Consider the following 17521-nt stretch of genomic DNA (forward strand, 5'->3'; position numbering starts at 1 on the left):
TACCTGCCACATAAACCCTGCGCTGGGGGCACTGGATTCTCAGCAGCAATCAATTGTTTTAACCCTTAGGATAACTGTAACTCAGTACAATCAAGGAAGACAAGTTGCTTCCATGAAGACAACTTTTATTTTTCTTCTTTACATATTTATTTTGGATATGCCTTACCTAGATTAAGAGAAAACAAGGATTTGAAAAGCAGAGTATCCCTTTTATTATAATTTCTTTTTACATAACCTTTTCAACCTAGATTCAGGTAACTACCTGTCTCTCCCATCAAAGGAGAAGGGTCCTGCACATTATAACAGGCAAAAAAGGCTTTTAGGAAATAAAAATATTTTAAATTGATCCATTACAATTTTTCAATTTTCTTGAGTACATTGGAAAGTGGGAAAAAGAAGGAGGGAAAAATGGTACTTCAAACAACCAGACTGTAATAACCTTAGCTGGGTTTAGTACACTCTTTGTATTTTTTCCAACAGGTACAAAGGAGGTTCAAGTGCTCTATGTAGAGGCTTTCCATACCTGAATTCCTTTTTAACTTCCAGTAATCCTGGCCAGTGTTTATCCAAACTCTCTGGAGCACAGTAAGTCTCAATTATGCAAGTAACCCTGGGCAACCAGAGACTAGGGGAAAGCGCATCTCCCAGAAATAATACTTGTATCTCAAACTACCTTTTCAGAATTTTGAACTGCCAATTCAAATTGGAGAATGTGCAATGGGAAGAGTTATTAAAAAGGTAACCCAATTTGATTAAGAGTACAAAATGCAGAATTTTAAGACTAAAAGGGCTCCTTGGAAGGACACAGAAGTAAACAGCATGAGAAGCAGACAGGGAAAGGGAAGAGGGCCTAGTTAAAGACGGCTTACTTACACCACTCTTATTGTGCTACCATCCCTTTATCAAAAGGAAAAAAGATAAAGTCCATGGAGAATATGTGAAGATTGATTGCAAACTGCTATAATAATTTATTGAAGGAAACGGTAGGCAAGTGGTACCTATAAAGAGGTCAAAAAACAAAAGGAGGAAGAACAGAAAATTTCTAATTATTAGAACTAACTTGTTGCTTTGGTGGGGAGGAGTGTGGTATAGGGAAGAACGTATTTTCCCTCAATCTCATCAAGTTTTTTTATGCAGTTTGCTTCTGTGTAGGTGGTTAAAATATCTGATGACTAACCACTGCAAAAACAACTTACAGAGACAAAGGAGAAGATAAATGTGACAAAGACAAAAGGTAATAGTGTGGGGTACAGATGCGAGCTAGTGAAAAAGTACAAAATGGACTTATAATGGGAGTGGAACAACTTTGTTGTAAACCCACCCAATCAACCTGATAGTATTTTCAAATGTACTCAACATACCAAGTCAATTCCAAATCCTTACTGTGGGCAGGAAAGCATATTCTATATCCCTTCTATCCTTACTCCATTTTCTACCCCCACACTGGAGGGATGGCAAATCTGCAACACTCTGAAAAGAAACAATAGTGCATTTAAGTCTATTCTCTGTAGGTGTCTGACTCCCTATTCCCTGGCATCCCAACCACTGACATTAGTGGGTGTAAAGTAAGCCTCTTTCAGAGATGACATTGTTACCCCTCTTTTTGGGAAAAAAATAAATCAAAGAGAAAATTGATAAACTTTGTAGTTTTAGTGTTTGTGAAAAACAAGCTGTTCCTTATTTTGCTCTCAGCAAAACTTCATTCTTTTCCAGCAGCCATCACACATTTCTGACAAACAATGAATAGGGAGAGCCTTTAATTCCAGCTTGTGAGGTACACAGAAGGAGAGATACTGCCCTTCTAATTCTCTAAAAATGAGCCAAAATAGGTTTTTAGTCTTCTGGGAGCTATAAACATACAAAAACACCTCCTGCCTCTCCCATGGCCAGTAATAGGCAGTCCACCCCAAGAAAATCCCTATCTCAATGGAAGCGGTTATTCCCAGAATTTTAGGTGAAAGCCAAAGCCATTATTATAGATTATTGTCTATGGAAGCTTTCCTCTTCTGAAGTGTTACTTTTATAAAAGGGAAACAAAACAGAGTAATTTTCTTTGACTTCAAACTGTACGAGTCATAGACTATCTCTTCACTAATGGTAGTGTCCTTCACTAATTGGGAGCTGGAATGAAACAATGATAAAGCAAAGCAAAACCAAAAACAAAGCAAGGGGCCAGAATTGGGCCAATAGGAAGGTGTATAGAAAGAATTGATGGGGATAAAAAAAGAAAATAAATTCACAAGAGAAAATCTTTTATCTGTAATTCAGACCCTGAACAACCCTTCTCTCATCCCCTCAAAATTCCTAAATCGCAATGCTCTAAAAACTGAAAGAGCACTAGTTACCAAAAACCTAACATCCTTCCCTAAAAAGGCTTCTTCTGAAAAAGCACTAGGCTACTGTAGTGATTTTGTTAGTGCTGAGGACCAGCTTTCTTTAAAGGCCACTGGAGAGCTATGATTTTAGAGGCTGGCTGTGCTTCTTCAACCCTATATCTTGCCTTCAAAAGTACCTCTTATGGAAAGGACCCCATGTCAGAATAACCTAATCTCTCCCAGCCCCACAAAATATAGCAACGAAGACCCCCCCCCAAAAAATATCAGACTTTCCGTTAATAAATAAGGAATCTCAGGTTCCACAACACAAAAACACACATGTTCAAAGTGCAAATTTCTGCCATTAGTCTGGGACTTTTCTCACTGATACAGAGCCCTCCCTTATGGTCAGAGAAACCATGTAGAGGGCAGCACCCCCCCCCCACAAGTTGGGAGCCTGCTTCCAAGCTAGTGAGCACCACTGAGAACCAGATGGAGGTGTTGGAAGGGGATTGAAGTGCTGGGGTCACAGAGGAGGGAGGTTGTCCCCGTGAATCCTTCCTTTCCAAAACCCAGCGGGGAATGGAGGGAATGGGCTTGAGTGAGAGAGGTGTGCTGTTTTAACAGCTCACCCTAAGGGGCCTAAAGTGCCAAGTCAAGCTGCCAGCCTCCAGAGATTAGAACTGTATGATACTTTGGGGATAGTGTGCTGCAGTGGGTAGAAGCCAGAACCATAGGGCAGCAGTGAAGGAGAAGGGGTTTAGAGGACAGTAATATACTATCAAGAGTTAAAAGCTGATCCAGAGCACATCAGAGTTACAGGTTTAAGAAGGGATCTGCCGGTGAGCAGGAAGTCTGCCTGGCTGGAACTGAGTAGGAGGATAACTCTCACTTTAAGAGCTTCTTTTTTGCCTACCTTTTTGGTAAAGGCAACATCAATTTTATAAAGGGGACAATAGAGGGAGAAGAGGGTGGGTGTAGGTGTGTGTGCTGTGATCCACAATGGAAAGAGCAGGCCCTTCAGTTATTTTACTAGATTTTAAATGCTTTAAATTTTTTTTGTCCTTTTTATCTTTTAAATACAAAGTCTGAGCTGTCCCAGTGCCCAAAGTCTTCCCTTCCACTAAGGTCCAGTAGAGTCTGAATCTTCAATCAGAACCTCTGTGGTAGCACCGAGTATATCCGAGTTCATGACCAGCCCTTCAGTGCCCCCACTGCTGCCACTTCCCACAAAGATCTTCCCATCAGCCATCAGGCTCACCCGTTCTGTCCCACTACAGTATGACTTTGACATCCCTTCAGCTTCTAGCAAGAGGCACTCTCCAGAGGTGGAGTTTCCCAATGGCTCAGGAAGAAGAGGAAGACCCTGCCCATCTGCAGGTTGTGTCAGGGACTCTGGGTTAGTGCCCAAGATATCTGTGCTGGTGATGAGGGCGCCTGCATTGGCAGCCAGAGCTTCGGCAATCAGCACCTCAGGGTGGCTTTTTGCTTTGTGTGCCACTACGCTGTCCTTCTTCTCAAATTTTTTGCCACAGATATTGCAAGAGAACTGGTAGAAGGAATCTGCATCATGCTTCTTCATGTGCCAATTAAGGGATGCCTTCTGCCGACACGTAAATCCACAGATCTCGCATCTAGGAAGAGTGGAAGAGGAAATGGATGATCAAACAAGAGAAATGAAGAGGGCTCTTCTTCAGGGTCAGGGCAAGAATTTAGAGGTCACATATATAGGCAATAGTCAGTAACACACTTCTTGGGAAAAATTAGAAAAAGCTAACCAGATGGAAAATTCATCTGTTTCGTTTGTTTAAAAAAACTGAGGGAATAAGAAAAAGTTCACTAAGTAGCATCCCCAATCAATAATCACTCTAATTTAGTAAAAGTCAATAGCAGTGGCGACTGAAAAGTCTGCACAGGGACTAACCAGCAAGTAGGGGAGATCTGCGCTTTCCCACATGTCCACCAGTAAATAACACTCACTGTAATGGCTTCTCGCCAGTGTGAATCATTCGGTGCACTGCCAGATTGTGAGAACTCTTGAAGGCCCTAGCACAATATTCACAGATATAATCCCTTTGATCTAAAAAGAAAAATAATGTGGTTAGTGTTCCATTTAGAATCCTTCTAAGTATTTAATTTTCCCAGTTCACAATAAGTAAGCAGATAATCAGTCAAGTCAGTTACAATAAAAGCAATACTGTTTTCAATGTACAAAACACCTTGGATAAACAAAATTTTAAAAAGAAATATACCATTTTCAATTTTTTTTTAAAGTCCATGCACTCAGTAGCATAAGGACTCGTTTTAAAAAAAAAACTAAACAAAGCAAAACAAAAACTAATGGGACTATGAGAATTAGAACCCCAATCTCAATCCCAGTAATCCAGATCTTGGATAAATTGCTTAGTAGTAAAGAACATTTTCCCTGGATTTTATTCTTTAAAACAGTTTTTTCTGGTTGTGAAAGCTGAAAGCTTATATATAAAGAATTTGGCACTGAGACCACCACCACCACCACCACCACCACCACCACCACCACCACAGAATTTGGTATTCCCTAGAAGAAAAGTGATCCACGATTAAAGTGGTAATCATATCTTCTGTTTCAGGTTTAAAAATTGTTACCCAAAATAAACAATTTAAATTTCTCTCAGAAGGTTCAAGTTGCTGCTATCAAACATATGCAAACAGTACCTGTATTCTTTACCTTATTCTCCTACCCCACCCACATCTTCTGCACCATTCAACTACCTCCCTTTCTTTCATTTCACAATCCCCCCAAATTTCACAGGATTTTTGATGTATTTGGTAACATGGTGTAGAATCTAAAGGGCATTGCACTTAATTATTTATCACTTGGTTGGGAGAGAAGCAGATAAGGAGATGCTCTGTATCTCTTGAATAAATGACCACTATTGTTTTCTATGCCTTTCACTTAAAATTGCTACAAAAAGTCACAGTGAAAACATGAGGGTAAGTTAAAAGGCAAACAGTATGCAATTTAATTCTATATGCCATCCCAAACAGTTCTAAAGCCAAGTGTCGAAGAAGAGCCAAGTTTGTCCCAGGCTTGAATACATTTAGGAATCATTGGGGGAATCTTAGTAAATGCAGATGCTAGCTGAGCAGGTGTGAGACAGAGTTTGAGATGCGGTATCTCTAACAGCGGCTCAAGTGACGCCAGTGCCTGCTGGCCTATCTTCTAGATGCTGAGTAGGCAAGGTCTAAAAATGCACTTTTAACCCAGGGACAATTCTTAGTGTCTCCCAGGTCTTGTCCACCTTTCTAGCTTCATCGTCGCATGGCAAACCTGGGTGGGGCATCCAGTTGCTTAAATAAATCACATCTTCAAAGGGAATCTGCACTAATTTGGAAAAAGAGAACTACAATAACATCATAAAACTATACTAACCAGATGTAAATATTTGGAATGGACTGAACTTCTAAAACACTAGTTTGTCATAGTAGGCCTATGACATTTAGCTAAAGTTGGTTGTCAGAAACTACTTTGTAGAGAATAAAACATAATTAACAGGGAGAAGGAGTGGAGAAAAGGCAGCACACAGCAAGGAACAGAGTGGAGACAGCTCTCTCCCCGAGGCCACACAGTACAATGCAGAGACTGGAGACTCAGCAGTGATTCAGGCCTGACCTCAAGTCCTGGTGCTCTGAAACGTCCATTGTGTGCCAGACCCCGTGCAGCAAACAGCACTTTATATGTGATCTCATTTTAACTTTACACTAACTCCACAATATCGGCGACATTATCATCCCCTTTTTTCAGATGAGGGAAAGTGAGAAGTAACTTCTCTAAGTCACACATACAATAAAAGTAACCCTGGGTAGGAGACAACCAGAATTCCTAGTCTTATCCTCTACAACTGTTGGGAAGATGGTGTGTAATAATCCAGTGTCTGGCACCTACTCAATTAGCTCTAATACCCAGCTTCATTTGTTCCCATGAGCTGAACTGCATGGAGATTGTCAGTGGCTACAAATGAATGGAATTTGAAATCATTCTACATTATGTATAACGAAGACATTAGGTTTCTCTTTTTGAGTCAACAGTTCCTACAGGAGATGACACGTGAGGTCAGTGGCTAGCTTTCACGACTGCAGCAGCACAGAAGTGCCAGGAGTTACTTACTAGTTACCATAAACCAACAGGCAAGCCTCTGTATCACTGAGGCTCTCTTCATACTCCTCACTTCTAGTCCGTAAGAGCTACTGCAAGTATCTCCTGGAAATGGAATTAGAAAATCCTGGTTCTGCTAAAAACTAGCAGTGTGACCAAAGGCAAGTTATGTAATATGCAAAGCCTCTGGTTTCTTAGCTGTAAAACAAGGATAATACAAGCAAACTTGGTGATGCTGAACGGATGGATAAGCAATAACAGTTGATACAGGATATGTGCTCAATAAAAAATTATCCTGGTCATAAAAGTCAAAGAATAAAAGTAAAAAGCCCTCATTTGTTCATCCCTTATAAAATTTGTTTTATTACATTTTATTTTCATACCTTTCCCTCACACTTGACTGTAGACTCTTAAGATTTACATTAGAAAAAAATATTACCAATCTACACATTTAAAAGTAGAATGCATTTAACACTTGATAAAACATTTTATTTCAGAAAGTACCTGTATGATGTTTGGCATGTCGTAGAAGTTGCTTCTGGAGCCTGAAGAGTCGCCCACAGGAGGGATGAGGACATACGTATTTCTTCTTCAGCAAATGCTGATACTTAATGTGGTGCTAACACAGTAAGAGAAAAGAGAGAGAGATAAAAATGAAGACTTCCTCAAAGTTTGTTCCTTTGCTAAGTCAAAAGTTTTAATGAGGGGCGCCGAGGTGGCTCAGTTAAGCGTCCAAATCTTGATTTTGGCTCAGATCATGATCTCAGGGTCCTGAGATGGAGCCCCACATCAGACTCCGTGCTCAGTGGGGAGTTAGCTTGAGATTCTCTCTCTCCCTCTCCCTCCGCCCCCATCCCCGCCCCCTTAAAAAAGTGCTAAAGGGAAACCAAATATTCTGAATATGGAAGGGGGGTGCAGTATAATAAAACAGTTAAGAACACAGGCTATAGAAATAGACAGACCTGGATTCCAATCTGGGTCTATCATTCACGAGCAGTGTGACCTCAGGAAATGTGCTTAAATACTATGAGCTACAGTTCTCATTTGTAAAATGAAGACAACTGTAAGTGTCTCACAGCATTACTGCAAGGATACAGAGATCATGTGTTGTATGGTGCTTAGCAGAGCACAGGGCATACAGTGGAAGAACAGAAGCAATCACTATTAGCACAGAGACAGAATCAGAGAGTAGGGCCTTAGTCTCATATTATCCTTGCTGCTAAACTAAAAATCAAACAGGCATTTCTTAAGCTTTAGTGATAAACATTTCACTTTCATGCTTTCTGCCAGATCTAAATAGAAGCTGTATCTTTAATTCATTAAAAAAAAAAAAATCTACTAAAAACAGAAAAAAACAAAAACCCTAAAAATTAATTTACTTTAAACATTATTCAAGAAATCACAGGTTAGAGTTGCTAATTTTATTTTTTAAAAATACACATTAAAATAAAGTGTGTTCATCTGTGCCTTTGGTTTGTTGGTACCATCATCTCTTGTATCAGAAGTATTTATATCACAATGGGAAACACTGGACTATTCCAAGATTCCAAGGAAATCCTTTATTTGACCTCATGTTGTTAGACATTTTTAACACAATGACTTAAGTAATTTTATGCCTTTTTAAAGAAAGATTTTTCTTGACACTGTATGTCAATGATAAAGCCTACACACAAGTGCACGAATTATAGCATCCCATGAAATAGAAAAATCAGTAATGGAACATAACCTGAAAGGCTGCCTTACATAACAATTTACTGACCTGCAAATAGCGAGGGTGAGCCAGAACAGTTCCACATCCTTCCATCTCACAACGGACATATTGGATTGGAGGCTTTTTTCTATTATCAATATGTAGGAGAAAAGTTAGTAAACAGAAGAGGCACTCTGCACAGTGGCTTAACTCAATGCACTATAGGGAACAGCAATTTTATAGCATTAAGAGTTAAAATCTCTTTACTAGTATATAGCTTGCACAGAATTTATGTTAGAAATAAGCAGAAACTATCAAATGTTTGATACGAGTTTTAAAAAAACAGCACAAAATAAACTAGTGACCTCCCAAAAGAAGTGTTAAGATTTTTAGAAACTTAAAGACCCTACAATGGAAATAAAAACACAGGAACTCTGCATCAAGGACATTAATAAAGTTGCTTTTGAGAGATTTTTACATAGCCATTCCTGCAGGGTAATTATAAGTAATTATGTGAGTAAAGGGCTTACCACCAGGAATAAGGAACACAGTAAGAGTATAAATTACCTCCTTTTGGGTAATCGTGGACTTTTGTCATCTTTTCGCCTTCTTCCTCTCCTATAATTAAAGAACAGAGTAACTGTCCACATATTCCAGATTGAAGCTTACAGGGTGAAGGATGGCGAAAGACATATACTCAAGACCAAAGAGCAGGTGGCAGAAACAAAGGATAACACAGAATACACAGAGTCAAAAACGTATCTGAGAAGCTGAACAAAGATGTCATTCTGAAGTAATTTCACTTAAATAAATCTGCACTACAAGTTAAATACATACCTATCACAAACTATACATTACTATGGAAGATTTGGATAAACCTCAAGGTTACTACTTGAAAAATCATTCCAGTAAAAAGTCTATCACTTAAATTTAATCAATTTAAAAAGTAGAATAATCTATTATCTAAAAACCCTAAGAATATAAGCTATACTGTCCTTTTAATAGAACGAAAAAGACTAAACACTTAAAAGAAATCTTATTTCTGCAACAGGCAATGGTTGGACAGGAAGTCAAGATTCTTCAATCACTTGCCCTCATTTGCCCTTCTTTTGAGGATTCACATTTGCCATACTTTTTCTTGCTACCCCTACTCCCTCTGCATCCCATTAGCTGCTGTCTTGCCCACTCATTTAGACATCTTTAAGTATTGCTTTGGATTAAATTTAAACTTTTCAGAGAGCCTCTGCAATAAAACTGTCAGCTGCTTGAGGCAGCAGTATGCACCTGTCAATAGCCCCCCTCACACTCCCACTCTTTTTCCCACCAGTGGCTTCAAAATCTGTTAGGTTTCCATTTTTAGTAGTAATTGCCTACTCACTTCCTAGGAGGTTCCTCATCCTCCCTAATTTCATTCTCTTCTTCTTTCACCTCTACCTCAACTTCCACTTTAATTTCTTTCTTCTCCTTCTCTTCTTTCACCTTCCCTGATTTTCTCCGTGGTTTTGGGGTTTCCCTGAAAACACAAACACATTTCAACACTGGTATCCAGCAAAGGATCTCTGCAAAGGGAACTGTAGACAAAAGGGTAAAAACTGCGATTATCATCGATTTATTGTAAAATTATGATCCTTAGCTCATGAAATGTGATTTCCAGTCAATTGTTCCTCACATGCACAGTAAAAGCCGTTAGGCTAACAATACCTGGGAATCAGAATGCACTACAGTTGTAAAAAGAAAGACAAAAGTAAAAAATTCTAAATATTCAGGCAATTGATGATACTTTGTATCATCAAGGTAAAACATGCAGACATCCAATAATTTGGATATGATCAAAATAAAGTTATATAACTAGAAGAGAAGGCTGTGTGAAGGAGTTATAGGATAATGTTAAATTGGCAAAACAAGTGCATGATTAATTACTCATTTAAAATTAAGTCTATACCCATCAGTTCAGCAACAAGGTGAAATAAAAGCATGCAACAGTGCTTTCCTAACTTATTTTTCATCGACACATCTATAGTAAAATCTGAGACATGCCTCTCTAAGTGAGGTTTGTAGGTCTCATCTCTTGGGTCGTCTTTGAATGGTATTTCCTCTTCACTGATTAACATCTCTTCTTCCTCTTCCTCCTCCTCATCACTACTAAAAAGAAGCAAATTTCTGGATTAGAAATTCCAGTTGTAAGGATTTTATCTGACTGGATTTTATTTGCTAATTTATTTAGAGGTTGCCAAAGAGTCACACAGTAAGTTATCTAGAATTTTCATCCTTATGGTCTAATTGGACTGCAATCTAGCTGTTTTATCCTCACAATGATAATTGTAACTAAAAATACATAAATCCTAGAAATGCTATTACTCGATTAAATAAAGGTAAGAGATGACTGCCCAATGGCACTAAGAGCTAAAAAAACAAAACAAAACAAAACAAAACAAAAAACAACGGACTTTATGAGGTGCCTGAGTGGTTCAGTTGGTTAAGCGTCTCTTGATTTCAGCTCAGGTCATGATCTCAGAGTTGTGAGATGGAGCCCCACGTCAAGATTCTCTCTCCATCTCCCTCTATCCTTAAACCCCCCTTCTCCCTCTCTTAAAACACAAACAAAAACAGTGGACTTTATAATCCTGTGTCTAGTAATCCAATGATCTGCTTTACCAAAAAGATCAACAAAGCAAAAAAAAAAAAAAAAAGAAAAAGAAAAAAGTTCACATGATTTACCATGGAATACAAATTTCAAAAATCCTAGTCAAAACATCCACACTTCCCATCAGTGGCTAGCACAGAATAAGCCAGAATACAGAAAGTACTCAAGACCTGCTTTCTGGAGGTGCCTGGGTGGCTCAGTTGGTAAGCATCTGCCTTCGGCTCAGGTCATGATCCCAGGGTCTTGGGATCGAGCCCCGCATTGGGCTCCCTGCTCGGCAGGAAGCCTGCTTCTCCCTCTCCCACTCCCCCTGCTTGTGTTCCTGCTCTCGCTATCTCTCTGTCAAGTAAGTAAAATCTTAAAAAAAAAAAAAAAAAAAGACCTGCTTTCGGAACTAAGGTAACTAAGGATTACGTGGTTAAAGCTCTAATCAAGAACAAAGAGACATCTAAACTAAATACTAAAACCAAATTTTTTTTTAAAGGCTCAATGTTCTTTCAAGCAAAAAACAACTTTTGTGTGTACTCTATGTCCCCAAAGGTGTAAATATGAAATATGAAGTTTCTTACCTAATGCCACCTGGAGACTGATGTTCTTCTGCCCCATCTGGATAAAGAAAGCATAACAAAACCTTATCTTTATAAAGGAAGCCTGTATCACCACACCTACCCCTGAAAGGTAAGCTGTTCAACATTACATTTAAAATCAGCAGGCAATTGGTTATTAAATAACCATACTCCACTTGTACTGTACCATAATCAAGCTGATCTGTATTTGGTTCTGACTTGCAGATGAGCTGCAATGAACCAGTCTTTGACCTAGAACTTCGGGTGTTCTCTGTGTCGTGATGCCTAGAAACAGACGTCCTGGTACTGCTGCGCCAGCCCCGGCTAGGCCTAGTTGCAGCAATGGAAACTTCCTGAGGGAGGGTAGAATCATCTTCTTCCTCTTTCTCTTCCTTAGGATCTGGATGAAAACATATACCATTTGTTTATGGTTAACCAATAACCGTCTCAGTATACCAACTATTGTAAATAAAAAGTTAATAAAAAAGAAGGTAAATTAATTTTTTGTTCAAGCCCCTCAGATTTTTATATTGAGATAACAGAAACAAGATAGGAGAAAACTTACCCTTACTGTCATCACTCTAAAAACGTCCATGTTGTCAAGCAGTTTTATATCGTCTTATTTATTAAAAAATGCACTGCTAAGAAGTATGTAAAATACACCAAATTCAATTCATGGGATTTTAACCTTTACATCTGAGACAAAAGAAACTGGGAGTGGTCCCAGAAAGGTGGCCAGAACTTCTTATAGAAGTACAAGAAAGAAAGAACCACAGGTCCAGATGTTTTAACAATCGAACAACGCTGAAAGAAATTGTGAAAGAGGGATCCCATATTAAAAATGCCTTCCCTTGACTCTATTCAATAGTTCTTAGAACCACACCATGAATTTGAATTGGTCTATAGGGCAATCATGACAAGCTCTGCTTCAATCATCCTATGAGATGCTGTGCAAAGGTACACAATCTGTCCCTGTTATCCTCTATTTTCTTCATGCTTTGAAGGGCAAATGAAGTGAGGTAGGGCCATTCACTCCTGAGCAATAAATAAATAATAAAAAGCTCAATTTAACTTTCATCCCCAGAATAACTTATTACGTATATATTAAGTATATATATACGTTAGTACATTAAAAGTATATTCTGATTATGGACAATTCTTTTAATAATCTCAGGATGGGAAAGGCCTCTCTAAGAATAACACAAAATTTTAGGTCTTAATACTGAGACCTGTAACTATATAAACATAAAAACAATTTTCAGCATGGCAAATTCCACTGTAAGCGAAGTCTAACAGCCCAACAGAAAAAGAGCAGTTCAGTAAAAACACATGGCTTTCACACAAACAAAAAGGTCAATCCTCTCATAATGGGAGAAACTCAAATGAAAAGGATTAGTGTGACACCACTGTTCCCCTATCATACTGGCAATGATCCGAATGTTTGACAAGTGTGTATTGGGAACGCTGGGGGAAAGAGACAGTAACACAGATGATGGCACGTGCACTGGCAAAACCTCTAGGAAGGACAATTTGGCAGTATCTATCAGAATTATAAATGCGTATCTTTTCACATTAATTTCAGCTACTAGGAATTTATCCTACAATTACAATCACACTTACGAAATGACTTATGTATAGAGGTAGTCATTACAGCACTGTTTTTACTAGTGAAAGAGCAGAAAACTAAACATCAGGAGAGGCCTGGTTACGTGAATTATGATACATCTAGTCAGTAGGCAACTGCATGGAAATAACTCCATGACACTTTATTATGAGAAAAAACCCGTATCATAGGTATACATTTGTTTTATAGATAGACAAAGAAATAAATATGCTATACATCTAAGAATATATCTTTTATAGGATAATATTATTTCTGGACGGATATACAAGAAATTGATAAATACCGGTCACTTCCAGAGAAGGTACAAAAATATGCCCAGTAATTCCTCAGTATCTACCCTAGGAAAATAAACTGGCATATGGGGGTTCATGTTTATAAAAGCTAAAGAATGGAAACGACCTATCCCTCACTCAACAAGAAAATGTTCAAATAAACCATGGCATATTACTGAGATCGAATATTATATAGAGGTATCTGTAAAGAATGCCATGGAATTGTTGGAAAAATATTGTTAAACAGAAATTAAGCAAAAAATAAGACACAAAACTATATATAACATTTTTTTTAAGATCTGAAAAATATAGTTTCCTCCACTGTGGAACAAGGTAGTGAATGGGGGGCTACTTCACCTTTAACTATACTCTTTGAAAGTTTTATGAAAATACATTTAAGTAATGAAATAAAACTAGTTTGAAACGCACAGAACAGCAGTGGGAACTTCTAATAACCTGACATAATTATTAAATCAGATATGCATTTCCTTTCAGTTTTCCTTCCCACTCATTCATTCTCAAAGACTGTTATGAGACAAAAAAGGACACTGTATATTGATAAAAGGGTCAATTGAGAAGATATAAAGATTATAAACATATACACACCTAATGTATGAAGCAAAAAAATGACAGAATTAAAGGGAGAAATAACCAGTACTAAAATGAGAGAGAGGGACTTCAATACCTTACTTTCAGTAATGGATAGAGTAACTAGTCAGAAGTCCAGTTAGGAAATAGAGGACTTGAGCAATACTATGAAAAAATCAGACCTAACAGATATATAAAAAATACTTCACACAAAACCAGAATACACAGTCTTCTCAAGTGCACACAGAAGATTCTCCAGGGAAGACCATATGCTAGGCCACAAAACAAGTCTCAAGAAATTTAAAAAGACAGATCATATAAAGAACGTTCTCTAATCACAATGGCATGAAACTAGGTATCAGTATCAGAAAAAAAACTAGAAAATTCACAAATATGTGGAAATTAAACACACTCTTCAAACAAACAGGTTACAGAAATCACAAAGGAAATTAGAAAACACTTAAAGATGAGTGAAAAGGAAAACACAAGATAGCATAACTTACTGCAGCAAAAGCAATGCTTGGGGAGAAATTTATAGCTATAAACGCTTACATTAAAATAGGAAAAAAAAAAACCTCCACATGTCAATAATCTACACCTTAAAGAAAAAAAGGGAAAAAGGAAGCCAAAGCTAGCAGAAGGAAGGAATTGAAACTTTCAACTAAACTATAAAAAAAAGGCTCAAATTACTAAAATTAGAAATTAAAGTGACTACATTAGACCTTACATAAATAAAAAGGATTGAGAACACAATTAACAACTGTATGCGAACAAATTAGATAACCTACATGAAATAAACACCTAGACATACACAAAAACTAACTCACGAGGAAGAACACACAAGTGAAGACAAAGAATCAGTAATCAAAAACCTCCCAAAGAACATTATCAACCATAGCCAAACTATGGAAAGAGCCTAAATGTCTACTCACTGATGAACGGATAAAGACACACACACACACACACACACACACACACACACACACACACACACACACACAATGGAGTATTACTCAGCCATCAAAAAGAATGAAATCTTGCCATTTGCAATGAAATGGATGGAGCTAGAGAGTATTAACCTAAGTAAAATAAGTTAGTTGAGAAAGACAAATACCATACGATTTCACTCATGTGGAATTTAAGAAATAAAACAGATGAACATGTGGGAAAGGGGTAAAAAAAAAAAAAAAGAGGGAAGCAAACCATAAGAGTCTCTTAACTACAGAGAACAAACTGAGGGTGGACGGAAGGAGGTGGATGGGGTTGGGCCAAATGGGTGATGGGTTTTAAGTAAGGAGGGCATGTGATGTTATGAGCACCGAGCATTGTATGTAAGTAATGCATCAATGAATTCTACATCTGAACCAACATTACACTATTATGTTAACTAGAATTTAAATAATTTGAAACAAACAAAAAAATAAATACAATGACGACTTCCAAAACCAAATACCTCCCAATAGAAAAAAAAGCCCAGGAGCAGATGGTTTCACTGGTGAATTCTACTAATCATTTAAAGAATCAACACTAACCCTTCTCAAATTCTTCCAAAGAAATAAAAGAGGGAACACTTCTCAATTCATTCTGTAAGGCCATCATTACTCTTGATGCCAAAGACAAAGACTCCACAAGAAAACTACTGAACAATTTCCCTTGCAAACCAAAGTCAGCAGCACATTAAGACTATGCAGCATTTTAACACTAAGATCAAATGGGATGTATCCTAGGATTATGAGGGTGGTTCAATATACAAAAATCAATTGTTATGATATACCACACTAATAGAATGAAGGGAAAAACCCCACACAATCATCCCAAATGATGTAGAAAAAGCATTTAACAAAATTTAGCAGACTTTCATGGTTAGAACACACAGCAAAATACAACAGAATGAAACTTCCTCAACCCGATAGAGGGCACTTATCAAAACCCCAGGGCTAACATACTCAATGGCAAAAGACTAAGAGCTCTCTCTCTAAGATCAGGAACAAGACAAGGATGCCCCCTTTCCTCCATTTCTTTTCAAAGCTATACTGGAAGTTCTAGCCCTCTGGCTAGAATTAGCCAAGGGGGTGGGGGAAGCCACCCAAATTGGAAAGAAAGAGGTAAAACTACCTCTATTTGCAGATGAAATGATCCTATTTCTAAAGAAAATTCTGAAGATTCCGCAAAACTTAGGTAACAAATTTAGCAAAGTTGCAAAATACAAGATCAACACACAAAAATATTGTTTTAAATGTACCAAATGAGTAATTGAAAAAGGGAAATAACAATTCCATTTACAATTAAAAACAATAAAATACTTAAATACAGGTAAAATGTCAAGAGTCCCCAAATTGATCTACAGATTAAATATAATCCCTATCAAAATCCCAGCTTCCTTTTTTGCAGAAATTGAGAACATGATCCTAAAATTCATATGAAAATGTAAGGGACCTAGATTATCCAAAACAATCTTGAAAAAAGACTCATTTTGTTCTTCCCAGTCTTCACAATTTACAACTCACAACAAAGCTGCAGGAAACAGGGCGCCTGGGTGGCTCAGTCCATTAAACGACTGCCTTCAGCTCAGGTCATGATCTCAGGGTCCTGTGTTAGAGCCACACATCAGGCTCCCTGCTCACCAGGAAGCCTGCTTCTCCCTCTCCCTCTGTTGCTCCCCCTACTTGTGCTCTCTCTCTAGAATAAATAAAATCTTAAACACCCCCCTATACTCAAACAAAAAACAAAACTGCAGTAATCAATCAGTACCACAGTGTGGTACTGGCATAAGGACAGACAGAATGACCAAAGGAACTGAATTCAGAGTCTCAATATAAACCCATACATCTATGGTCAACAGATTTTCAACAAGTTTGCTGAGACCATTAATGGGGAAAGAATAGTCTCCTCAACAAAGAGTGCTAGGACAACTACATATCCACATGCAAAGAATGAAGTTGAACTCTTACTTTATGCCATATGTAAAAATTAATTCAAAACAGATCAAAGACCTAAATAGAAGAGCTAACGCTAATAAACTCTTAGAAGAAAAACCTATAGAAAGGAAGAAAATTATTTACAGGCATTATATATCTAATAAGAGCCTAATATTCACAACATATAAAGAACTCACAGTTCAACAAAAAGACAAACACCAACTAAAAAATGAGCAAAGAACTTTAAGACATTTCTCCAAGGAAGATATACGAATGGCAAGAAAAAAAAATACACAAAAGATGCTCAATATAAATCATCTGAGATGCAAATAAAAACCATAATGAGATTACCATTTCACACTAACTAGGATAGCTCTAATAACCTAAAAACAACCCAGAAATGGGGTGCCTGGGTGGCTCAGTCGTTAAGCATCTGCCTTCGGCTCAGGTCATGATCCCAGGGTCCTGGGATGTAGCCCCGGGTCGGGCTCTCTGCTCGGCGGGAAGCCTGCTTCTCCCTCTCCCACTCCCCCTGCTTGTGTTCCCTCTCTCGCTGTCTCTCTCTGTCAAATAAATAAATAAAAATCTTAAAAAATAAAACAAAAACAAAAGCCCAGAAATAAATGTCGGAGAGATGTGGAGAAACTACAACTCTTGTACATTGCTGGTGGGAATGTGAAAGGCTGCAGTCACTGTGGAAAACAGGCAGTTCCTCAAAAACAAATATAAAATTACCATATAACCCAGCAATTCCACTCTTAGATTGGTC

At 37.9% G+C, this 17521-nt stretch overlaps 1 protein-coding gene across 2 annotated transcripts in view; it reads right to left on the reverse strand.

The window, feature by feature from the left end:
• Positions 1-938: 938 nt before the first annotated feature.
• The window catches only part of ZFP91 (ZFP91 zinc finger protein, atypical E3 ubiquitin ligase), a 41737-nt gene continuing 25154 nt past the window's right edge, over positions 939-17521 (reverse strand). The window contains exons 3-11 of one of the 2 annotated variants that reach the window (XM_025879159.2): positions 11538-11750; positions 11354-11390; positions 10178-10279; positions 9519-9653; positions 8708-8758; positions 8210-8288; positions 6955-7069; positions 4296-4395; positions 939-3949 (exon numbers count right to left, since the gene is read on the reverse strand). In XM_025879159.2, coding sequence (XP_025734944.1) covers positions 3439-3949; positions 4296-4395; positions 6955-7069; positions 8210-8288; positions 8708-8758; positions 9519-9653; positions 10178-10279; positions 11354-11390; positions 11538-11750 — 1343 coding nt within the window. In that variant the 3' untranslated portion in view covers positions 939-3438. Of the gene's footprint in view, positions 3950-4295; positions 4396-6954; positions 7070-8209; positions 8289-8707; positions 8759-9518; positions 9654-10177; positions 10283-11353; positions 11391-11537; positions 11751-17521 lie in introns of both variants that reach the window. The other variant, XM_025879157.2, reaches the window with a different exon arrangement.

Source organism: Callorhinus ursinus, unplaced genomic scaffold, assembly GCF_003265705.2.
Source record: "Callorhinus ursinus isolate GAN/ISIS: 27379988/994484 unplaced genomic scaffold, GSC_fseal_2.0 scaffold21, whole genome shotgun sequence".
Lineage (NCBI taxonomy): Eukaryota > Metazoa > Chordata > Mammalia > Carnivora > Otariidae > Callorhinus > Callorhinus ursinus.